The sequence below is a fragment of the Eubalaena glacialis genome, chromosome 19 (genome assembly GCF_028564815.1).
Source record: "Eubalaena glacialis isolate mEubGla1 chromosome 19, mEubGla1.1.hap2.+ XY, whole genome shotgun sequence".
Classification (NCBI taxonomy): domain Eukaryota; kingdom Metazoa; phylum Chordata; class Mammalia; order Artiodactyla; family Balaenidae; genus Eubalaena; species Eubalaena glacialis.
Window position 1 is genome coordinate 50,503,351 of NC_083734.1, and position 25,486 is coordinate 50,528,836.

General features: G+C 58.1%; 1 protein-coding gene across 1 annotated transcript; it reads right to left on the reverse strand.

Annotated features, from left to right (window-relative positions):
* Nucleotides 1-447: 447 nt before the first annotated feature.
* Nucleotides 448-15,527, reverse strand: METRNL (meteorin like, glial cell differentiation regulator). The gene is made up of 4 exons (XM_061175562.1): nucleotides 15,144-15,527; nucleotides 9,698-10,083; nucleotides 2,252-2,311; nucleotides 448-1,253 (listed from the first exon to the last, which is right to left on the reverse strand). The coding sequence occupies exons 1-4, from the start codon at nucleotides 15,302-15,304 to the stop codon at nucleotides 931-933; spliced, it is 930 nt and encodes a 309-aa protein (XP_061031545.1). The 5' UTR covers nucleotides 15,305-15,527; the 3' UTR covers nucleotides 448-930.
* Between the last annotated feature and the right edge of the window lie 9,959 nt (nucleotides 15,528-25,486).

Here is a 25,486-nt window from a genome sequence, read left to right on the forward strand (position 1 = left end):
GGAGTGCGGCCCTTGATTTTGGACTTCTGGTCTCCAGAACCATGAGAGAATAAGTGTCTGTTGTTTAAGCTCCTGGGTTGTGGTCATTTGTTTCGGCAGCTGCAGGACACTGACTCATCCTTGAGGATACGGGGCCCAGATCAGGCCCTGGGTATCTAGACACTTGCCCTGGGCTCAGGCATCTGGGGGAAGCTGAGGTCAAAGGGCAGGATCTGGGTTAACAGGAAGGAGGAGGGCAGATGCTGAAGGGGATGGGGGTGGTCCACCAGGAAGGCAGGGGGTACATCTGGTAGAGGCCGAGCATGGGGGTAACAGCCTCACTTATAGTTGGGCCCAGTGTGAAAGGTCCCTAACGTCAGGGCCGTGGGACTCCCTCAGAGAAGCCCTGATGTGGGCCCCCAAGTAAGTGCCACACACCCCTGACCAGGGCCGAAGACAGACGCGCCATTGATCCGTCAGAGGCTGGTCTTTATTCCCTGGAATGGAAACAGCCTGCAGCCCCAAAATGACCACAGCTGGCAAAGTTCATTCTTTAAAAAGCAAAAACAAAATGAAAAAACCATAGGTATTTGGCTCCATAAATTTCCATCATAAGAAACAACTTTGAATGGTACCCAAGCCTGGTGCCGGGTATCGGCTGTGGGCCACAGTCCCCACACTTCACCCAACACACCAGCCAAATGCAGTGACTGCAGATGCTCAGAAAACAGTACAAAACGGCACACGAAGGCATTTTACGACACAGGAGTTTGCTTCCTATGAACATTTCTTTTTTAAAAAAAATATAATAACTTAGTTGGCATGTTACAGCATCTCCAATCCATCCATCAGGGAGTCCTTGGCCAGAACCAGTGTGTACCCCCCCAGCCGGAGCGCCAGGCACCCACCCCAGTGTGAGTATCCACCGCTGCGGCAGCCGTCACCCAGCAGTCACTCTGTGCCTATCTCGCAGGGGTTCAGCCCCCTCTCCTCAGCGTCCCTGTACATCCTTTGGAAATCCTTGAAGCGCGGGGCGCAGCCGAGCCAGGCCTCCCCAAAGTGCATGTGGCCGGTGAAGAGAAACTCGCCGCGCCCAGGCCGGACGCCGCACTCCAGCAGCGTGGAGACGCGCCCCCGCCAGCCGCCACCCTCGCCCTCTGCGGCCGGCCGGAAGACCCTGCTCTTCTGCCGGTAGAGCCGGCTCACGTGCAGGTGGATGGCTGACTCCTGCTGCTCCGGCTCGTGGGTGACATCCTGGATGGAGCCTCGGACGACTGCAGAGGAAGGAGACGGAGGGGGGAGGGGGTCAGTGGTCAGCGGGGTGCTCACCAAGCAGACAGCGCGCACCAACCTCCCACCCCCAGCAGCAGAACCGGGAGCTGACCCTGAACTCTGCCTTCCAGAAATTTTCATTAAAAACCACAATCCACACACAAGATGTTGCCTAGGGGTCGTCCCCGTCACACACACCGTCGTGGGCAGAGATGCTTTTCTACCAAGGGCCAGCCACAGAAGTGGAGAAAAACAGAAGATATGAATCACGTTGTGCACCAAGTTTTCAAGTTAAACCAAGAAAAGTCACTGCAGTTAATACTCAAGATGTGCCGCGGTTCCGTATCAAAATCAGACAGAAACGGTGAAGCTTACAGGGGAGGAAGGTGATGGGAAGGAGAAGGGCGGAGAAGGGCAGAGCAGGCACAAGTTCGGGGACACTGCCCGGCCCCAGATCCCCTCTGTGCAGGGCCAGCGAGAAGAAAGGGGTTGTACTTCCACCACCCAACTGCCCTGGGAGCCTGGGGGGCTCAGAGCCAGGTCCCGCTGGGCTGGCTCCATCGAACTCACCCTGAATGCTGCCACCCTTAACTCGAGAGCGTTTGTGCCAACATCACAAGCAGGCAGCTGAGTCCCTGATCCCAACCCTGGCCCCACCAGGGCCTCCAACGCCTGCTGTGCTGCCTGCAGGGGACCTGGAGGCAGGCAGGGCACTGAGGACAGGCTAGAGCCAAGACTTAGACTCACGCGCCAAGTAGGAAAATGCTCAGTATCACCTCGAATAGGAATTCCCACCTTAAATAGGAATTCCCAGCTCTCTCCCCGCCCTGCACACAGGTCCCTTCTCGGGCTGGGGTCACTCTAAAGAGCAGAAAGGAAGGCATTTTCCTGTGACTGCAATCAGTGATGGAAGGGGAGCCAAGCCCAGGGTCTTCAGCAGAGTCTCCTCCCCACAGAGGGTTTAGTTCCCCCACGTGGCGGGAACCGCCAGCACACTCACCAAAGTCACTGGTACAGACAGCCAAGAGCACCTCAGTGTGGCTGCAAGGGCGGCACGGGGCTGTGGGGAGAGAACAGGGTCAGGAACAGGGTCAGGCGGGGCCAGTGCATGAACATGGGACCCTCCCGCCCACTGCATGTAGACCACACGACATAAGTCCTCTGACGTCGGGAGCAACTGTCCAGACCCTGCACCTCTGAAACCAGGGTGCCAAGAGCAGGCGGGACCTCGACCTCGGCTGCACAGATGGGGAGACGTCTCCAGGGGTCCCAGGCTCACCTGGGCCACCTGCAATGGCGTGAAAATGGAGGGAAAGTGCGGTTTTGTGTTCGATCATACTTAGTTCATTACTGTAGTCGTGCCAGGTAAACAACCCCTGGGCTCATGTGTAAATGGCTCTTTGGCGCCAAAACCAACCCGAGCCGATCTGAGGCCACGTCCCTGGCACCAGCCTGGCCGAGAGCCTCACTCAGCCTCTGTGGCCAGGCCCCAAAATGCCAGGGCCTCCCACTCACATTGCCTGCCCCCATGGTCCCATCTGCCACCAGGATTCCACAGGGGTCAAGGCACTGCCCAGAAGGACCAGGTGACCCGGCTAAAGGCACTGGTGGGCATGAGGGACATGTCCACCTGCTTCAGCCGTGGGGTCCTCGTCTAACCGACAGGACCAGGTGGTCACCTCCAAACACCTCCAGACACCTTTCACAGCAAGCCCAGTTCACAGGGTCCCTTCTGAGACTCCCCAGACCTGGGCGGGGGCTGATTACTCCAGACAAACCAGTCCTTCTTGGTGGACCTCTGCCCCTCCGGTACAGCTCTCACCCCACCCTTCACCTACTGCCTCAGACTGGCGTAAGGCCTCCAGAAAGGCTGGGGGGAGACAGAAACCTCGAGGCTCTGGGGACTCCCCAGGACCATGGCACTCCTAACTCAGTGGTGGATTTGGGGAGACACAAGTTTATTATTTGGCTCTGACGTTGCACGTTTCCTCACCTATTTCTAGTTTCTAGGGTTGGGCCCAAATTCCCTAACAACAGAAATGTTAGGCGTGAACTCTCACTAGGACAAGTTGCCCTCTGCCTTTTCATGTTCTGAAGGCCCCTCAAAGTCCCCAGGATTGGCACTCACTGGGCCTGGATGAAGCTACAACTGTCAGCACACCTGGCCAGCTGCCCTCGAAGCCCCTGAATTGGGCTGAGTTGTCACCTGCCCAGGGGCTGCAGTGACTCGGGGGCCCTCGAGGAGACAGGGAGATGCACAGGGGAACAGGAGGGGCCTCCGGGACCTGGAATATGTGGGGGGGCGACAGAGACCCTGGAGTCTCTGGTGTCCTGGGACCCCTTGGGGATGGACACGAGCATCCAGAGCACCAGCCCTCCCATCCTGCCCCCAGGCAGGGGTAGATGTGCATGTCCCAGTCTAGTCCAGCGAGCACATGACTCACGGGCGCTTCTGTTAAGTTATCAGGAAAAAGGAGAAGCCACAGAACAAGAACAGCCTGTCGGATGCCTCTGAAGCCTCTGAGAGCACCGAGCGCCTCCCTCCCCAGCTCCAAATCTGGAGCCTTCTGCCCACCTGTGGCTTTTTGTCACGAGTGTGGACCCCCAGCCTCAAGGCCTTTCTTAAAAAAGAGGGTGGCCAACTGGGGGTCCCCTACCTCTAACCCGCTGGGGGCCTGCTGCCCACGCTGGGCCTGACAGAGACCCCAGAGTGAGGAAAACGGGGAGCACAGCCCCGCAGACATCGGGGAGGCTCACATCCCACAAGAGGCGGCGTGTGTGCCGAGGGGCCCGTGGCAGTGGGGAGACTTCCCATCCTGGCGGCTCCCCCAGTGCCCACCGGGTCAGAGGCCCCCGCCTGGGGCCTCGGAACCAGGCCATGCGAACTCCAAGTGCGGGTGAACGGGAGGCAAGGTCCGCACAAGCTCTTTAGAAGCTGAGACAGGTCCAGGCCACAAACCGTGGTCAAAACCCAGGCCTGGGTGCGTATGATCACCAAGCCCTGGAGCCTCGAGCTCTCTGTGGGTTGTAGGCCCCGAGACCTCAGGTGACCGCTGGGGAGAAAGGTGGTGTGAGCTTGTCCCGGGCTCCCTGCCCTGACTCGCGCCCAGTCCCACGCAGGATGTACGAGGACCCTGGTGGGCCTGGGGGCAGGCAGTCAGCAGCCTGCCGACCGTCCCGCCCAAAGCTTCAGTGAGCCGGTGCCATTGACAGCTGAGCTAACAAAGCCCCCCCGCGAGACTCTCTTATGACTCTGAGCTTTATGAAGTGTAGGCACCTTTGTGGAGAACCCAGGCTGTGGACGCCAAGAGAAGCAATCTGGAAACAATTATTAATCGGAGTTAGGCTCGTGGAGGCTGAGTGGAATGCGCTGGTTTCTGACACATCGAATCTTGTTTCCTTGTGGGGAAGATGGGGAGGGGGCAGCCCAGGGGCCGGGTGGAATTCTGGCCTGTGGTTCTTGGAAAGGGGAGGGCTCGGATGTGGACGTCAGGAAGATTACTCTGGAATATGCATAAAATGAGCTGAAAGAAGTAGGAAAAAAGAGGGTCAGGGAGACCAGCCGGGGGCTGCAGCAGGGATGCAGGTGAGAGCGGCAGGTACAGGTGGGGAGGGCGGCACCCCTCTGTCAGGCCCTGGGTAGCCCGATGCCCAGGAGAAGTTTGTAGATGGTGGGATGCTGGTCTGGCGGGTGAGACTGCCCAGGTAAGGACGACTGGGGTGGACACGATGTGTGAGACACCCTCTGGGGTCTTCAGTGCAGCCGCGACAGGTGGTGAATGAAGCATTTTAACAGGGAGGGGAGGAAAGGGAGGAACGTTGCCAGAATGTGAGCGGTATTCGCTGAGCAGAGAGCCTCCTCTGATCATCATGACAACTTTGCACTCACCCCAACTCCAGGCCACAGGCTGACACTGCCCCAGAGGACCCTGTGGGACCTGGCCGGGGCTGGTCGCCCCCTGTGAAACCCCATCTCCCACGTGCGGGCACAGGGAACTCTTAGCCTCACCAGCTATCTCCCCCGCACCCACTCCCCTCCCTCCCTCTTCCTGGTGAGGAAGCCAGAGGAGTCACACCTTCCACCCCCAGAGTCCAGAGCTAGGTAAGATGAAAAGTAATTTTACAATGATTACAGGGGCTGGAAAAGCACTGGTGCAGGAATCTAAACGAACCTTAGGGAAAAAATTAATTAAGTTCTCTCCTTTACTGTTTCCAGGAAATAACGAAGTTTCTTTTCACTTCTGAACGTTGCTGTTTATGTCCCACGGCCCATCAAGGCCACCCCTAAACTCTAAGGTGCCCAAGTGGGATCCCAGCAGGGGTCTGCACCTCCCAGGCCCCCCAAAGGGATCATTCGCCCCTGGCTCATCAACAGAGCGGTTTCAAAGGGGATGGGGAGATGAAGCACATCAGAAACTGTGGACCCCAGGCCACCCCACCTGGCGCCCACGAGCAGCGACGGGAGTCACTCCTGGGCCTTCATGGCCGGCACAGGGGCAGGTCCTCTTGCCCCCACTCCCCTCTGGCTGTGGGTCTAAAACACCCCCGTCCAACCCCCCCACCTCACCTGCACACCGGGGGCCTGCTCTGGGTGGGCATCACACAGAGCCCAAACCCCAGAGCGTGGATGTGGCCAAGCCTGTGAGCCCCTGCTTCTCAGCCCCTAAGTAGTAAAAGAACATGCTGGAATCCAGGGCCCCCCTGAGCTGCCCCAGGAGAACCACAGAGACGGGGTCTGCATCTGTCCCCTAGAACCAGACCGAGTAACACCCCCGCCCTCCCTCTTTGGCCACCCTAACGCGTCCCCCAGCCCACTGGGCAATGGGGGTCCTGGTGGTGCCTGTTTCCCCAAGTGTGCTGGGACCCTGGGGAGGATGGTCCAGACGGCCTGGCCAGGTCCACAGTGAGGCTTCAGCACACAGTGCAGGTGTGGCCTGGAGCTTCTTCCATTAGTGAGTTGCATCTGGCCACTTGCCTGCCTTTTGTATCCTGCCAGATTTTTCCAGCGCCAGAGGAAGGAGTGCCGTGTTACTCAGGTGCCTGGCGAGGCCCTCGGAGGAGGGGGAAGGCGGGGGAGCAGGTCCTCCCCTTCCTGCCACGTGGAAGCCAAATCCCGAGTCCCCGGGGGGCTGAAGTCCCACTGCCACCCGCCTGCCCCTCTGTCTGCCTGCCTCTCCGTCCTGGCCTCTTCTTGCCTGTTGGTGAGTCCCACTCCATACGAGGAAGCCGATTATGCAACACGATGGACACGAGGCTGACATGCTCACCATAAACACTCCCTGTGGAACCACCCAGAGCTGCGGCAGGTGAGCAAGGCTCACGCACACCTCTCCTTCGGGATCCCAGCCCACGGTGCCTCTTTAATTTCATATCAACACAAACTGGAACTCGTGATTCATCAGCGAGGGAGAAGGCTCATCCACCTCCCCAGCAGGTCGGGTCACGGGCATGTGCTCACCTCCACGGCACACACACTGGGGCTTTGGCTTCACTGGGGTCTCCCCGCTGCAGCCAGGGCCAGACAGGAGAGCGCTGCCGTCTGAGAGCCCGCCTGGTCCGGGGGAGGTCACTGCTGCCAGATGGCCGGCACCAGCATTCCACATTACGTACCCATTCCTTTGGCATTAAAAGCTTAGGGGCCCATCCCTGGGGAGAAGGGATGCACCGGACTCCCTGATCCCAGCTGCTCTTGCCTCCTTCAGGACAGAGAGGTGCTAGGTCTGCAGCTCCCAGACCCCGGGAGCCTTCTGCATCCCCATCTCAAGTTCTGACAGTCACTGTATCTGTGCTGCCCCAGGCCAGCACCCCAGCCACTGGGCAGATGGACAATCACACCCCACCATCCTCAGGGTCTCTGGGATCCCTGTGAGCCCCAGATTTAAAGAGGCACCCCAGGATCAGGCAGGCGTATGTCTGGGGGATCAAGGGCACCCCAGCAGCCCAACGTCCAGCCACAGCCACGTGTCCTGTGTGGCGCCCCAGGCAGACGACCTACCCCATCACACGGGGCCTTCTCCCTGCGACCCCACGGGCCTCTCCCAAACCCACTCACTGCCCTAGCCTGGAAACGTAGACCTGGGGTCTGGGGAGCACAGACCCTGCCCCCAGGGAGGGGGAAAGAAACAAAGTCTCAGGTCCCTAGGGCTGAGCCACAGGCTCTGAGTCACCCTGGGTTGTGACCCCACTGTGGATTCTCCACCAGAGACTCTGGTCTGTCCCAACGGGAGCACTCAGGTGGCAGCACGGAAAGCACCTTATGCCGTGGCCTCCAAGAATCTGGTGGGAGCCTCACAGCAAAGTGGAACAAAGCTCCAGCCGGACAGAACATGTGACCAGCAGCCGAATGGCCTCAACCCATCAACATTTTAATCAGTAAAAGGAATGTTAGCAAGTTCCTAATATCTGTCCCATCAGCCAACTATCACCAGGGCCAGAAACATCGAATTTGGTGACTGGGTTTTTCCAGATTTTGGTTTTATTGCGAGTTTATCTCTAGCGCCCCCACCCCCACCCCCGCCAACGAGCCTGGTGATCACTCGCTGTTGATCAAGATAAAGGCTGTTGTGGTTAAAGTTTTATTCAAGTCCTGGGGTTTATAGCAGCTTTCAGCATTCCTGATGGGGTCCTACCCAGGCAGGCACAGGGGCAGGGGGGAGGGGTCCTACCTGGGCAGTCATACATTGAAGCTCTATAACAGACCAGTTTAGTTTGAGAGAGATTTAAGGTTTTGAAAACTCATCTGAGCCAAGAACACAGAACAATAAAATGTAGATTCCCACTCAGGAGAAAGTTTGCATTTCAAATCCTAGTAGGTCTGGTTTTTTCCAATGGAAGATTTTTTTTTTGAACCTGAATTTTTTTTTTTTTTTTAAATTTATTTATCCATTTATGGCTGTGTTGGGTCTTCGTTTCTTGTGCGAGGGCTTTCTCTAGTTGTGGCAAGCGGGGGCCACTCCTCATCGCGGTGCGCGGGCCTCTCATTATCGCGGCCTCTCTTGTTGCGGAGCACAGGCTCCAGACGCACAGGCTCAGTAATTGTGGCTCATGGGCCCAGTTGCTCCGCGGCATGTGGGATCTTCCCAGACCAGGGCTCTAACCCGTGTCCCCTGCATTGGCAGGCAGACTCTCAACCACTGCGCCACCAGGGAAGCCCCCAATGGAAGATTTTATTCACTGAAATGTGGAAATTATACTATTTTGGGGGGCTGGCCTAGCCCTCAAACCAGGTGTTTCCACCTCAGCACTGCTGACACTTGGGGATAAGTCGTTCTTCGTGTTGGGGTGTCCTGTGCTGACACCTGGGGACGGGTCATTACCACACTGGGGTATCCTGTGCTGATGCCTGGGGCCAGGTCATTCTCCGTGGTGGGGCTGCCCTACACGCTATGGGGTGTGAGCAGCATCCCTGCCTCGTCTCCAACACTCGATGCCATAGCGCCCCCCACTGACCATCATCCTGGCCGGTCACCGCAGGAACAGCCTTCCTGGAACCTGCCCCCACGATTACCCAAGCTCACACCTTCCCCTTGGGAGGCATCTTCCTACCAACTAGTTTTGGAATTGAAGCAGATGGTGCACCTGAGCCCCGCCGCCCCCCGCCCCATGCGCTCGGACCCCACGAGGTCATCTGTGCCTTGGAGCAAGGGTTGCACCTGGCCTGGTTGTCCCTAACTAAAAGACAGGACCCTGAGTTTTCCCTGTGTGAGAGCTCTTGGGGCCACACACTCCTCTCTGCCCGCAGAACTTTCCAGAGACCAACACTGCCTTCCACACAGGGCCCTGCAAAGCTGTCTGCTGGTCTCCAAAAAAAAGGAAGGAAAATCTAAAGCCAACTCACCGGCCCTCGGCCACCCAGAGACTCCCTCCGGGACCTCACCTGAGGTTCCCAGATCATCACAGCCACTCAGCTGCCCCGCATGGCATGGTGCTGGTGCCCTCACCGACACCCACAGATAAAACGGCTTGTGAACCTGGGAATGGCTCACGATTCAGGACATCCCAGCTCTGCATGGCTCTGGAACGTGAATCAGCCTCAACTTCCACCCAAAACTCAATGTTTCAGGGACCGCAGCCGACGCCAAAAGCACTCGGCCAACTCGTGTGTCAGAAGAAATTCTGGGGCAGTTTGGATGGTGACAGCACCCATTTCAAATCACAGTCAAAATTGGTCCAGGGGAGAAGAGCATATTATGGGCCAGGACCGTGTCACAGCTCTGCTCTGACCCGTGGCCATCGTCCCAGGTCCAAACTGCCCACAGCACTAACGGGGCACCTGCTCCCGGGAGGGCCCCTCGGCCGCCCTCAGGCAGACCTGCCAGGCCTGAAGCACGGACTCGAGCAGCATGTTCAGAGGCTGTGCTGAGGTGGGGGCGGGAGATGATCGGGGGGTCTGGGAGACCAGAGAGGACCCCTGAGGCCACCACCCCACCCTGGGCACCACACTCACCTGACAGGGTGTGCAGGTCTGGCCCCGCATGCCGGCTGGTCAGCTCGTACTGGAAGCCCGTGGTCCTCCTGCTGATGTCCTGCTGGGGCGTCGCCTCCACGAACAGGCCGCCCTGCTCGAAGCTGAAGCACGGGGCCTGGCCGGGCCCGAGGTCCCCGTCCCGCACCAGCAGTTTCAGTTCTCCAGTCTTTTCCAAATAAATATTGGCCCCCGACGAGCCCCTGAGGGGCTTGATGCACAGAGTCAGGTGCCGGGAGGGCGAGAAGGTGTTGGGCCGCAGGTTCACGATGAGCGCACCGGTCGGGTACATCCACTCGACAGTGCCCGCGGAGCAGCGCAGGTACACCTGCTCCACCTCCTTCCTGTGGGCCTCGTGCGTCAGTCCGCTGTGGAGGGGGAGACTCGTCAGCCGGGAGACGCCTGCTCGGGCGTCCGAGCACCCCTCACCCACAGGCAGGCTGGCACCGTCTCCACCCTGCAGCTCAGGGCCCATCTCCAGGGAGGGGTGGCCACACGGCCTCCCTCGCCCAGTTCCTTCCAGCGCACCGGCTCCGAGCGCTCTGGTAAGTGTGGGAGCTTCTGGCTCCCAGACTCTCTCACCACCTGGACGCTCTGTTGGCCTCTGAGCCCGTGTCCTTGGGAAACCCCTGAACAGGGGCAGTGATGCGTGCAGTGGAGGTGAGAACCAAGGAAAAGACGGCTCTTCCAAAAAATAAACAGGGAAACACCAGTGGGACTTTGGCACCAACCCAAGTTCCAGATAACCAAATGAGGGCCAGGAAATGTTGGTAGATTCCCACTGAGTGTGAAAACCAAGGAGCAGATTCAAGTTACAGGAGGCACGCTGGAATGCAATGCACATATAATAAGTAATGCACTCCAGGGAGCAGCTTTTAAACGAACTGGGAATGTTAGCAATTTGGGGCGGGTTGTGTAGGTTGTTGGTGAGTTTTGTCTTCAGGATCCCCATCAGGCACAGTGTTCATATTTTCCTTAAGGTGATGATTTGACTGCTTTTTCATTCATTTCCAAACCTGAAGACCCTGCGTTGCCAATCGTATTTTTTTCAAAACAAGCACAAATATCATCAAAGCAAGATGCAAAAGTAAAGTAAAGGTCCTCCACAGGGAGACACGGGAAGGAATTGTGGAAAAGCAAAGGGAGGGGGACACAAAAGGTCCGCAGATAACCTGTCTTCCCGATGGGGACTGCTGGGGAGCCCAGTGGGTTTCACTCCTAATAAATGCCAAACAGGAAAAAATGAAGTGTGCTATGCTCTTGGGGAGGCAGGTCTTGAGTAAGTCATAACATTATGTTTTCGAGAAATTGAAACCATCAAAAACGTTCAAGTTTCCCCTACTCAAAACTGTAATGTAAATGTCAGCTTGTGGTAACGGTTACGTCATAAACACCAAGCAGCCCGGGAATTCAACGGTGACTTCAACTAAGTGTTTTATTACATGAAATTTGGTTCTGATCAGATCTCAGACAGGTTCACCCACATTCTTAGGATTTTTATGTGAAATAAACAATACTATACTCAGAGCCCTGGCCTGAGTGAGTTACCAGAAACCTTTTCTGCAGAGGAGAAAACACATAACATATGGTTTGCATTTACTGTTGGTGACTCATGCTCCAGGCCCCGAAAAGCCTCACTTTTCATACAACGGCCAGCTGCAGGCTAGGGCTGCACAGTCACCCTGCAGACCACATCAGAAGGAGGTGTCAAGGAGGTGGACTCCCTCCTCACTCCACTCCCCACCCCCAAGGCCCTGGGTCATGAGCAGCCTGGCCTCAGACACCTAGCAGGGCCGCACACACAGAACAGACTTAACAAATTACAGTCACATAAAACTCACACGAGCTCATCTGACACATAGGAGGGGATGGGCATAATTATAGTGCTGGGTGACAAAATTAGACTAAATGGTGTGTGGTTGCCACAGATGACTATAATCAGCTCTGCTCTTATGCAGCCAAACAAACTTTATCACAGTGTCCCTCCTCTCCTGGCTCCAGCCTTGAGGGGCAGCTGGACACTTGCGCCATGCCCAGGCACCAATCCTCAACTCTCTCTCCCAAAAAAACCACCCCATCCAAGGCTTCGCTTCCCTCTTGGTGGGAGGAGGGGGACCTAGGGGTTGAGGGAGTGGAGAACTCACACCAGAGGCTGTGGGTACCTCTCACGAGGTTGCCTTAACCCCAACAGTGGAGGGTGAAATGGGGAGGCCCACCCTCCACCCGCATCTTGGCAGGGGCAGAGGGGGCCCTCGTGGGGACAGATGGCCAGCCCATGCTGCCCAGGGGGAGGCGGACCTGAGGCTGGGGGCTGCCATCCACCAGCCTGAGTACATGACCACGTGCATCCATTTACTCACAAGTCACTCGCCTAAAAGAGGACTAGGAACAAAACGACAGTGGACACATGAGAAATAAAGCGCCCATCACTTCACCCTCTAACAGGTCCAGCCCGTCCCCGGAGCCTGCAGGGGCCCTGCTCTGCCTCTTCTCTCTCGTTCTGCTAAAACATCAGGACCAACAAGACTCTCACTAAGCACCCAACACAGGAGTGTCCACACTCTCATCAGAGCAAGAGCTCCATTCAGACAGACACCTGCTCAGCAAAAGTGCTGGAGATGCAAAAACACACCACATCAGTAATGGTCACTGATGATGGTATGTTACAATTTTCACATGACATGCAAGTGACATCCTAACTAAGAAAAATGAAATAACTGCTTTCTGATGTTATGACAAAGCTACAGGATGCAGAAAAAAACTGTGGTTCTATTCAACCTTAGGAAACCGAGAAGACTGATTTGATCTTGGATTATTTAAACTGAATTAATGCATTAAAAAAAAGAGTCGGCAAGTGTCACCCCCCAGGAGGACACACCTGTGGAGCACCTTTATGGGAAAGATGGCAAATTCCAAGTCGCTATGGGGACTGTCTGACAGGGTCAGTGTGGTGGCAGCAGAGCCCACACCACTCACACCCATAGCCTGGCTCAAACCCTGAGTCACCAGAAGGAAGTGATGGTCTCTTTTTGACTAAAGTCAGGAAGAGCTTCTGATCAAGGGTGAAACCAAAAGGCTCTCCTGCCTGGAGTTACTTTTCATTTCCCCACCTTGCAGGAGAGATAGCCCAGGTGTGACAAAACCAGCAATGCCCAGCCCATCGCAGTAGGAAAGTTCATGGTCCACCTTTACGACCAGGGCCTAATAAAGATAGGGCACGTCCTGCCCCTGCACAGGGAGAGGGATTTCAAAACCTTCTACTTAATTGCTTGGAAACACCCAGAAACACATTAGGCCTGTCAAATGTGAGTGGCCAGTGTCATAAAAAACAACTCCCTTCCTATCAGGGGATCAGAATCCACCCGGCACATCAGGGCTTGCACCACCCTGTGCTGTCTTTAGAACGGCTCATAAAAAGTCGTAACTGCTAGAGAGTCAGCAGGCAAACCAGCGCACCAGAGTAAGAATCTGTCAGCTGATTTGTGAAAAAAAAATGATAACTGGGGGCAGCAATTACAATGCAACGGGGGCTTATGCTCCAGGAATGTGACCTGGCCCTGTCTCTGCTCCAGATCCCGCCCACAGCTCCTACAGCCACTGCAGCCGCCCTTGGCCGGGTTCTGCCTTTGGGTTGAGTGGAGGACACTGGAGGGTGTCTAAGTCCAGGGGTCCATTAGCAATGACGGAGGGAGAGGGGCCGCAGGTAAGTGGCCCTTCTTCTCCAGGTAGATAAGAGGATGCACAGGAACAGGAAAGTGAAGGGATTTCTCTACCCACTGCAAACACCTGCATGGTCCAGGAGCAGGTTGGCCCCCTGACCAGTCCTCGCTCACAGCTCCCTCTGGGCTCCAGGGGAGGCATCCTCTTCCAGGCACATGGTCCTCCAAGAATGTGAAAAGGATGTCAGCTCCTCCTCTGGAAACTCAAGCTCACAGGGTGGGACTGGGTTTCTGTTTTTGATCTGCTGAAGGAGGACACCCCAAGGCCTCAGTTTGGGGATGCACTGATTCATCCAGCAGAGGCTGCAAAGCAGGGAGTTTAATTACCAGCGAGGGGGAGAGGGCAGCCCCAGAAGAGTGTGTCAGAGTCAGAGGCTCCCCGCCAGCTCTGTGCTGGCGCCAGCATTCTCCGGGCCAACCCTCCCCCAGAGCTCCGATCTGCCACTCAGGGCTCCAGTCTCAGCTCTACCACCCCTGCTGTGGTGTGAGCTGGGAGAACTTCTGCAGCAGGGAGGGTGGGCAACACCAGCCCAAGCTCAGGAGCCCAGGACCTTCACTCTAGGAGGCTGGGAAGCGGAGAGAAGGGAGCAGGGTAATTGCCAGTTTCCACAGAGAACTGGGTCTGTACGTATCCAAGAGGACCAGCAACTGCCCTGCTGACGCAGAACCCAACACAGTGGCACAACACTTACCTTCTCGGAAAAAACTGCCTTCACTCAAAATAACCCCGTGACACCCCACAGCATGAGGTGTCTGCCAGCGGGAGTCTTCCCATCAGAAGGCAGGGACTTAGGGGCCCTGCACGGTGGGACACCGGGACACACCCAGACCTAAGGGCAGCCCCGGCCCATAGCGTTTTCGGAGAAGACGACTCTAGCATCTCCCTCTGCAAACTCCTGAATCCGCAACTGCCGAAGCCCGAGCAGTCGTCTCAGACAGCGAGGTGCCTGGCTCGGGGCCGGCGCCCTGGCGGACGGAGGTTCTCTGCGCCCTCACCCCCACCCCCGCCCACGCTTGTGACTTGCCTGTCACACTGCAGTTTTTTAAAAAAAAGTCCTCGGCTGCCTGCCTTGGCAGAGGGCGTGAAGGGGGGTCGCAGAGCCCAGCGCGCGCTGCCAAGGGCGGCCTGACCTTCACGGGGCGGGGCGGGGGGCTCCGCCAGGCCCCGAACTCGCCCCGCGCAAGGTGCCCGCCCGCGGGTCTCCGCCCGCACCGACGTGGTCAGTGCGCGGTTAGCGCCAGGGCCCCCGCTCCGACCACCGGAGCCGCGGCTCCCTCCTGCGGACCCGTCCGTCCCTTCCCGCTCGGCCCTGAGCGCAGGCCCGGCTCCTCCCGGCCCGGGGCGCGCAACTCTTCGCCGAGGGCAGAGCCCGGGAAGGGCCAGAAGGCCGACCCCCGCCTGCCCCCAGTGAGGGGTCACGGGGTCCGGGCTGCGGCTCTCGGGGAACCAAGTGGGGAGCGGCGCGGTCCGGCGCGGGGCGAGCGGGCTGCTGGACCCGACTGACACCACTGCGCTGCAGGCGCGCCTCCCCCTGGGCGTCCGCCGGGCCAGGGGACCGGGACGCCGCGGGCTCTTTTGTTCTAAAACCGGGGGCGGGGGAGGGCGGGGACGGCACGCAGCCTGGAGAGCGGGCCCCCGAACCCCCGCGCGCTCGGCCCGCGGGGAGGGGAGTGGACCCAAGGGCTGGGGTCGCGCCGCGCGAACTCACCTCCCCTTCCAGCTGCACAAGTCGCTCGAGTACTGCGCGCCCGCGCCGCCCAGCAGCACGGCCAGCAGCAGCAGCAGCGGCGGCGGCCCAGGGCCCGGGGCGGGGGGCCTCGGCCACAGCTGCCCCGTGCGCCCCCCGGCCGCCCGCGCCGCGCCCCGCATGCTCTGGCTCCGGCTCGGCCGCCGGCCCCGCGTCCGCGCCCACCGAGCAGACCCTCGACCCGGCGCTGCCAAGCGGCCGGGCTTCGAGTCCAGGCGGTCAGGTCGCGCGCCGCCCGCGCCCCCAGGGCGGCTGCCCGCCCATCCCCGCCGGAGCCGGGGCCGCCCGAGCCGCTGGAGCCACTGGAGCCGGGCGCGGACCTCCGCGCCCGCCGCCGCCGCCTGAGCCTCTGAAGTCTGCAAGTCCACGGTCCCGGTCTCTGCTCAGCTGGGGGGCGGCGCCCGCCCGGCCGCTCCGCCCCCGCGCGCCGGAACTCCGCCCAGTGCGCCTGTGCCCCGCGCCCAGGGAGCCCGGCTGGACGCGGCGGATATCGGAGTCAGCGGCGTCGCGGGGACACTAAGCGCCGGGGGGCGTGTGGCCCGAGGGCGGGACAGGCTAGGACGCCGCGGAGAGGAGAGGGCCGCGTGAGGGACTGGGAGAAGGGTCCGGGGGAGAAGAGCCAGGTTGGAAAGTGGAGTTTCGAGCGGGAGGGGGACGGGCAGCAACGCGTCCCCAGCCTGTACGATGCGGGGGCGGGGTAGAAACCCGAGACCCCAAGTACGTGCAGACCCAGGCCGGGCGCCTGGCCAGCGGGTCCGTCCAGCAGTGGTGGTGCTGTGGCCCCATCGTGCAGACTGAGTCTGGAATGGCCTCTGGGCTGTAGCAGGGGCACCTGGCCGTGCCACTGCTGTGTGACCAGCCTGAGGCCGTCAGAGATGTTCCTGGCACCCACCCTCCACAGGATTTGAGTGTGCTTTGCGGAAGTTCAGACTCTGTCCCGTTCTGCGGCCCACGGGGGAGGGGAGGACCAACTGTGGCTGGTGATGGCGGCTGACTCACTGTTGAGTGTGCGGGGGACCCTGGAACACCCATTCCACAGAAAGGCTCTGAATTTGCCGTCAGGCCACCGCTCCTGTGCATCACTGCTGTGCTCCCTGCTGGTCCCCACCGTCCCTGCTCCAGAGTTAGTCTAGTACCCGATTCACCAGCTTTGCTCTTGATTCTTCGTGGTGGGGACCCTCTTGTGCATTGTAGGATTTTAGCAGCATTTTGGCAGTGGCCGTCCCCCCAGCCCCAGGCTTGGCAACCTGAACTGTCCCCAGATACTGCCAGATGCCCCCTGGGTGCCGAATTTCCCTCTGAGGTCCCTGTTCTAGTGGGACCCAGCCTGGTGAGTGCAGCGTGATGAGAGCGGCTGCCTTCACCAGGTGGTCACTGGGGCCCCCAGGTACCTGACATCCAGTGGGGGAGACAGGGGGACGTAGACAGCCCAGAGGACACTGGCCTCTGGAAGGATGATAAGGGTCTGCCAGGCGGAGGGAGGGAGCTGTGGCACTCCAGGCAGCCACCCCTGGGATAACAAAAGCAGGTTTTTCTGCTTCCTCAGACTCTGGTGTTGGTCTGAGCGAGCTCCAGAGCCTGAAACAACATCAAATGGTGGAGAAATCTGACCTTGTTTTAGCGTTTCTTTTCCAGGCAAGATATACTTCAGGAGGAATTTCGAGTGACCTGCGGGGGAGGGGAGTGACTTCCTGTGCCTATTATTTTCACGTTGCACCCTTTCATCTGGTTAGAGGTTTGGAAGTCTAATTTGGTTGTAGGGACGGAATCATCACCCTCTGGAGAAGCCAGAGTCTGCAGGTCCAAAACAGATGGGGCTGAGAGACAGCCGCCCTCAGGAGTGCTGGGGCAAGAGTGGGGGCATCGTTCCCCCTTGAAGGGGGTTACAGTTGAAGAATCTATTAGGGCAGCCCTGGAACTGAGCAGGTCAACCCACCCAGCCAAAGCCCGGAGCAAAGACCCTGCCTGGTCAAAAACAGTGATGCCATCCCAAGACCCAAAGTCAGCTTTGAGGCTGGAGGACTACACACGTGCATTCTGGGCTCGGGGGCCTGCTGCACCCCCTCACCACACCCCTGTTGCTGCAGGCACCAGGGTGCAGAACTGCTTTGAGAAGTGAGCCAAGTGAAACTGCCACCCAGGCCGCTGGGGAGAGGGGTCTACTCGTTGGAATCTGGAAGTTGCAACCACCTCTGCGCCCGCCGAGCATGTCTGCACAGCAGCACTTCTCACCCAGGGCACTGCAGGTGGTAAAGAAACGCTTTATAAGCAGCCTGGCTGGGCCCATCCACCCCAGAAGGGCCCTGTGGCTGGTCAGGGTCCAGGTCTTCACACAGAGGAAGAGGTGGGGCAGTTTTAGGGCCCTTTCATATTACAAATGCGGAGTCAGTGCTACCAGCCTGAGTGACCTGCTCAGGGTTTTAGAATCCTCTAGTGACCGCTGGACCAAAGGGGAGAGCTGTCTCTGGGGAGACACGGAGCTGGTTCCCATCCCAGGCTCAGGGCTGTGACCTAGAAGGCTGCCAGACCACCTCTGCCCAGGTCCATTTCCCTAAAACAAGCTCAGCACAATGGTGCATGCAGGACTGACAGAGCAATGACACAGGAGCAAATGCTGCAGTCTTCAGTTAATAATATGTTGGTATTGGCTCATTGATTATAGCACCTGTGCACACTAATTGGCGATGCCAGTAAGAGAGGAATCTGGGGCAGGGGAGGGGCTACATGGGAACCCTCTCTACTACCTGCTCAGTTTTCTGTAAACCTAAAAAATTAAGACTATTAATTAAAAAACAAAAGTTCCGGCAGTCTTCTTGGAAGAATCTGATAGGATCTTGGGACCATCAGACCTAAGTCTCTGTGACAGGCCCTCACTTCTGGAGACACAGGTGCTTCTGGATTCCTGGAGGGTCCCTGAAGCAGGAATTTCCAGATTTCCCTCCTCCTGACAAGCACCAGCCTCAGGGTGGGGCCGCAGCAGCAGAACTGGTTCCTCATATCTGCACTCAGCTCTGGGCCTCCTGGGCATCTCTTCGCCCAGCAAGGTGGGGCTGATGAGCCCTCCTGGCCGTGCAAAGCCACTTCCTGGTGCTCATGGTGTCAGCTCTTGGGGGGGGACATATGATGTTTGGGGCTGAGGCAGCGGGATGAGGTGGGTCATGTCTGTCTGAGGCCACCCAGTGACCACCTGCCCCGCTTCACGCCCTAGGGCCTAGCAGGGACAGAGAAACCCTGCAGGATCCCAGGCAGTCAGAGAACCTTGGGGTGTGTTAGTCCATGGATGGCTGGGGGGGCACTTCCCAGTGAACCTTTCTGCCAGTTAAACCCAGGAAGGGGCCACAGCAGTGCCCCCCACCCCCACCCCCACCCATAGTGGTAAAGGAGACGGGCGTCATGGTGTCCGAGAAAAGCTGGGCACCTCCCTGCATTCACAGTCCCCCCAACACCAGAATGCCCGCTGGAAGGCAGAGTGCAGGACCAGACCCACTGGGGTCAGACGGCAAAGCTGCCTGTCCCCACACCTGGGTGACAGCCCCATCGTCCTGCCCGAGTACCTTCCACAGCCCCAGGAAGCCAGAGGAATGGGGCACAGGCGGCAGAGGGACGGGGCTCAGCGATGACAGAGGCCACACAGCACAGCTCAGCATACCCTTGAGGTGCACGCTCTGGGCCTCGCCTCTGCTGCGTATGGCGGGGCGATGATGCGGGCGCTTGCCCACAGAGCTGCCTGCCCCACCCCATAGGTCCACGCAGAGCACGTAGTGAGGGAGTCCGTGGCCCAAACTCAGGTCGGTATCAACCTTCACTTGTGATCTGTTCATTCACTCAAGAAATGTTTCCCTGATGCCTCCTGGGCACGTCTCTGTGGGGAGTTCCAGGGCTGCAGCCCCTGACTGGGGCCAGCCCGAGAGGCAGCAGTGGTGGCCTTCAGTGAGACCATGACCCATGGTTACGGCCGGACAACTGCAGCTCCCAAGTGTGCTCCTGACCTGCAGGTGACCGTGCTGCCGTCTTCCCAGTCGTTCTTTTTTTTTTTCTTTTAACATCTTTATTGGAGTATAACTGCTTTACAATGTTGTGTTAGTTTCTGCTGTATAACAAAGTAAATCAGTTATATGTATACATATATCCCCATATCCCCTCCCTCTTGCGTCTCCCTCCCACCCTCCCTATCGCACCCCTCTAGGTGGTCACAAAGCACCGAGCTGATCAGCTGATCTCCCTGTGCTATGCAGCTGCTTCCCACTAGCTATCTGTTTTCCATTTGGTAGTGTATATATGTCAATGCTACTCTCTCACTTCGTCCCAGCTTAGCCTTCCCCCTCCCTGTGTCCTCAAGTCCATTCTCTACCTCTGCGTCTTTATTCCTGTCCTGCCCCTAGGTTCATCAGAACTTTTTTTTTTTTTTTTTTAGATTCCATATATATGTGTTAGTATATGGTATTTGTTTTTCTCTTGTGGACTTACTTCACTCTGTATGACAGCCCAGTCGTTCTTTTAAGTGTGGCAGGGACCCACCACCTGAGGAAGGAGGCTCGCCGGGGTGGGGTCTGTGGGGCTGGACACCCTTTCCCAGCCTCTGAACGTCAGGGTGTGGCAGGCCCTGTGGGTGATGGACGGACCTGGGCTCTGACGTGGCCCTCTTCCTGGTCTGGTTCACATGGGCAGTGGGGTCAGGGTCTGTTTCTGAGTCTCATTACCTGCAAAGTGGGTGGGGTCTCGATTCTCAGGGAGATGTAGGGTGTGTGACATCATCACACAAAGCCTCATATCAGGTCACAGATGTTGATTCGGGGGTCAAGGTGCCATCTGACTCTCAGCAGGACTCGGGACCTTGTGGGGGGCACCTTCTTCCCAGCCCCCTCCCCACCACTCTCCCTAGAGCATGAGTTCTTTGAGCCACTAACACGGCTCAGTCTCTGTAAACGCTTTCATTTTTTGCCCAGTCTTGAGGTCTTCAAATGTGTATTGATGGTCATTCTATTATTCAAAATGTCCAGTCACCTGAATCTGCTCATTGAAGAATCAACTTCCTCCCCTAGAAACTGGACACTTCCAGAAAAACGTTAAAAGTTTTCCCAAACACGTCCAGGAAATTCTCTTTTGGCATTCAAAAAATATTTTAGAGTACTTGCCAATCACGTATGTGGGTCACGTGAAAACACCCAGACCCCCACCTGCTGAGGGAAGTTCGCACATGGACCCAGCACCTTCCCTGCTCAGCCCTCGGGCCTCCATCATTTCTGCCACTCTGTTTCCTCCTTCGAGGTCATTTTTGCTGACCTTCTCATAGGGACATAATTATTGTAATTGTGGTGAAATGATGGATCACGAGCAAATGCTTGTAATTTAACATTTAGCAACTGCAGCCGGCAACATGTAATTATGACGTGAAACAGCCCGGAGAGTGCTGGCTGGCCCCAACCCAAACACCTTCACGCAATCACCTCCTTAACCTAATCTGCTGGCATGTTTGCCGTCTGTGCGGCAGCGAAAAGTGGGAGGGAGAAGTGAGGGGCTGCTGCCAGTCAGCCAGGTGTGTGCACTGGGTGAGCAGTGAAGGACGGTGCCGGTGGTATGATTATCCCTGCGCCCTCATCGCCGTTGTTTGCTGCGGCCACCTCGTCCAGCCTGGCCTTAGCAGCATCCCACTCTGCCAGGTGGTGAGCTGTGGTGACCCCACAGCCGTCACACCAGCAGGAATGTCTCTGTACTCGGAGTCCCTTGAGGCAGCGCCCCTCAGGGGAGAAGGACCCCAACCCTGCACCACATATCTGGTGAGTACGTGCTGCTCATGGTTTAACAACCCTCCTCCTCACTCAGCTCACGCATCACTTCTCCTGGGAAGCCGGCTGGGCTCCATCCCAGCAACTGTCCCTGGCAGCTACAGGCCAGGCCTGGTAGTGCCCCCCGCATGTGCACGTTTCTACAACCCTGCAGTTGCACCCGCCCTGTCATCAAGGCTCCTAAGCTGGGCTGGGATCACCCCTGGGCCTGGAGACTCCAGGGTGGTAATATTGAGAGGGCAGGGTCCTGGCTGCTGGGGGTGGCGTGCCAGGGGCCAGGCCCAGAGATCCCGCTTCTGTGCATGGGTGCCAGCCTCACTGCCCACATCCTCACCGCGTGCCACGCTCACCGCTCAACTGGAGCTCCCATATGTTCCCATATGGGAGAATGGGAGTAGATGCTCCTCTGTCTCCTAGTAGGTGCTCACGTGGGCTGCTCCCTATTCAGCTGCCGGTTGAACCAACTTCTGATGAAGGACTCAGAACCACGCTGCCTCCCTGAGGAGGGGAGTTTCTGACACAGCAATTACCAATTTACGTCCCAGTTGTGCATTTTCAAAAGTCTGAAGCTGCACAAATAAGGTACCGTGCACCCAGCATCACACACCCTCCGATCCATCCACCCACTGTCAGCGCGGGCACACCTTTATGTGTCTTGTGTGTGCACATTTGTTCATTTTCCACTGGGCCATTTATAAGTTGCAGAAGTCATGACACTTCGCCTTTAAATTCTTGAGGAAGAGTCGCCTGCCCCCAGGATCGTGCCAACACCACTGTGGTTCCAATAGCAGGTGAGGAGCTCACAGGGAGATGAGATCCCTCCGCAGAGAGGTCCGAGTTCCTGTTTTCTCAGTTGTTCCCAAAACCTCCCGTATGAGGAACACAGCCTCTCTCTGCCCCTGCCCCAGCCCGCAGCCCTGCCCCGGGACCCACCAGCCCAGGGCAGGCGGCCCTGGAGGTGCCAAGCCAGCAGTCCCATTCACATATGAATTCCCAGCCACACCTGCTGACAGCTGGACACAGGGTGAAGGGGACCCTGTCCAGCCCCCTGTGGCCCTGCACCCCTGCGCTTGCACATGGTGGCCTGTTCTGTAGGCCCAGGAATCTGGGCATCTGGCATAGAGAAAGTGACCAGGGGAACTCTGGCCTTCAAGGAAACCAGGTATGAAATCCCCTTCCTGCCCAAGAAAAAGAGAAGGCAGGTTCAGCAGAGGGTCTGTGCACACCCTGGACCAGCCTAGGCCCACTCGAGCTCTCCCCGCCCAGGTCCCGCGGTGCAGGCACACCTTGGCCCCAGGGGAAGCGACACATGCTGGGGACAGGGGTGGGGGGTGGAGTGGACAGTGCACAGTGCTGTCACCACCCGGGAACTGACCGACTGGACTGGGCTCCCCCCTTTGCGGCCCCAGCTGGGAGCCCCAGGGACAGGCCCTCCCTGAGTCAGCTCTGGGTCACCCGCACCTCGGTGACTCAGCCCAGGGAAGCAGGCGGGGGCGGCTATAAAACACGCTTGTCTGGAGCCTGTGGGGTGGGGCCTCATCCCCCTCGCGCAGTTAGCTTCCCTCTCACTCGCCCAGCCCTGGGGAGAGGCCACAGCAGGCCAGGCAGCTCAGGGCTACCTCCACTGGAGCGGCTGAGGGCAGGCCTGTGGGCCCTGCCGTGGGGCTGGGGGGGAGAGAGGGGGACGCCCCAGTTAATGGAGGAGGCCGGAGGTGTCACTGCGGCCATAGGCCATCGTCCAGTTGCCCCGAGGGTTCCATCTGGATGGACGGTGCAGATGAACCAGGAGAAGTAGGGAAGGTAGCCTTGGAGGACGGCTGGGGGTCCCCTCGCTGAGTTGGTGGCCCATGCGGACATGGTCGTGTGAGATCCCATGTGCCGTGTGGTCCTCACCTTCCCTGGGCCTCAGAACCCCGTGCAGGATGGGTGTGGAGTGTGGGCCCTGGGGGTCTGGGGAGGGTCCAGGGGGTGATCACATGGGCTGGGCAGACCAGGAGACAGTGTCGAGGGGACACAGGCAGGGACTGGGGGAGGGACAGGTGCTGGGACCTGGGGCGGGAATGTGCAGGTGGGGCCGACGGCATGAGGAGTGTCAGGTCAGGTCATGGGTGCGGCCCCCTAAAGAGGACGTAGATGAGCTCACCAGACAGTGAGTTGGTTTCATTACAAACTCGTTCTTCTGGCCTCTGAAGTCATAGTGTGATGTGTGCTCTCCTTAAAGAAGGCAGAGGAAACGTTTATTCAAGAAAATACTGGGTGGGAGCTGGGAGCAGGGCCCAGGCGACGGTTTGCCCCAAGTTAATGAGAAGATGTGGGCGGGGCCACTCAGCCCCCAGCCCCGTGGCAATGTCCCCAGAGCGGCATTTCCCCCTCCCGCAGTGGTGTCAGCCTCTCCCCCGATGTCCACATCTGAGGGGGTCAACCCTGTGGTTCCTGGGGAAAGGGTGACAGCCTCCCCTGAGGCCGCTGAAGATGGGTACGAGGTGTGACCCATGAGGAGGTGGGCTACACTCCGGAAGGGTGACTTGAGTCCTCAGATTTATGGGAGCACACGCGAGGGGATAGAGGAGGGTGTGGGGTGCAGTGGAGGGAAGATCAAGGTGTTGACAGGGGCCCACGAGCAGAGACTGCAGCTGAGGTCGCAGTGCGGGGGCAGGAAGGGCTCTGACTGGTTGGCTGGCTGTTCGGCTGAAACACGGTCCAAGAGACGACCCCCCTGCAAGTGAATGGGAAATGCCGGACCTGCCTTGGTTTCCTGCAGAGGGGAGGGGCTCAGAGGCTGAGGAGACAGAGCATCAGGTGAGACCCGCTCACCCACCTGGGAGCATCCAGACACAGTTTATTCCCCACAACGGTGAGGAATAAACCCGCGAGGGGAGCCCTGGCACCCCTGAAGGGCTCCGATCCCCTTCTCTGTGGGTCAGAACTGAGAGTGGGAGGCACGGCCGCTTGGTCGGGAACCCTAGGTGCAGTGAGAGTGATTGGCTCCTGGGGTGGCCGGGCCCCGCGGGGGCGCTCGGCCGCCAGGATCAAGGTGGGTGTGTTCACCACGATGGACAGCAAGGAAGCAGGTCACCTGGCACAGACTATGGCCTTGGTGTTCCTAGAAGTGAGACAGATGGGAAGCCTGCTGGATTCTTATTCCATCTGTGTAAGCAGAGAAGTTCTAGGTCAGGTGAACAAAAGTCTAACCCGAATCATAAAAACAGGGTCATGGCTTTGACATCAGTTCCCAGACTAGGGCCGGTTTACAGGCCCAGAAGCCCCCAAATGAAGGGGAGGCCAGGTGCCCTCAAGGAAGGACCCCCATACACTGCCAGCAATTCATATTATTACTCTTTCTCCGCCACCCACCCCCCCTTCCCCAAGGGACCAGCGGCCTTTCACCAGCATAACTGTGCCTCGGGGGAAAAGGAAATACTCAGAAATTTCGGGGATGACTGCACGCTGCTGCCTCTGAACTGACCCTGATTCCAAGACCCGAAACATCACTGGTGTTGCGGTCAGAGTGGGGCTCATGGAGGTCAGGTGGTCAGTGGAATCTTAGCTCAGGTCCACCTCCCAGTGAGTCCAGTGGGTCCCAGCACCCATCCTGTGTCTATTTCCCCAGTTCCAGGCTTGATTGGAATAGGCACCCTCAGCAGCTGGCAGAATCCCACATTGCTTCCCTGCAGAGTGAGGGCTCTTCTGGTGGGAAAGGCCAGGTGAAGCCACTAGAATAGCCTCCACCTAGTGAACCAAAGTGACACTGCATTCCTGGAGGGACGGCAGGGATTAGTGCCACCATCGGGGGCTTGAAAGATGGCGGGGCTGGCGATTCCCACCACATCCCCATTCAACTGTCCTACCTGGCAGAAGAGAGTGGGTCTTGGAGAGTGACAGTGGATTATCATAAACTTAACCAGGCGGTGGTGACTCCAATTGCAGCTACTATAACAGCTACGGTTCCATTGACTGAGCAAATTAACAAATCCCTTGGTACCTGGTATGCAGCTAGTGATCTGGAAAAAGCCTTTTAATCCATCCTAGTCCATAACGCCCACCAGAAGCAGTTTGCCTTCAGCTGGCAAGGCCGGCGATACACCTTCACTGTCTTAGCTCAGGGGTACATCCCCTCTGTAGGCCTATGTCACAATCTAGTTCTCGGGGAGTTTGAGCCATTCCCTTCCACGAGGTGGCACGTTGGTCCCCTGCCTTGATGACATCATGCCGATGGGAAGTAGTGAGCAGTAAGGAGCAACTACTCTAGACTTACTAGTCAGACATTCGCATGTCAGACGGTGGGAACTAAATTCAACTAAAATTCAGGGGCCTTCTCCCTCTGCGTGGGACGTGCTGAGACATCCCTCCTAAGGTGAAGGCTGAGCTGCTGCATCAGCCCCTCCCAGAACCACGGCAGAGGCACAAGCCTCGTGGGCCTCTTGGGATTTTGAGGCAACCTATCCCTCACTTGGGTGTGTTACTCCGGCCCATTTTCTGAGTGACCTGAAAAGCTGCTGGTGTGAGTGGGGCCCTGAG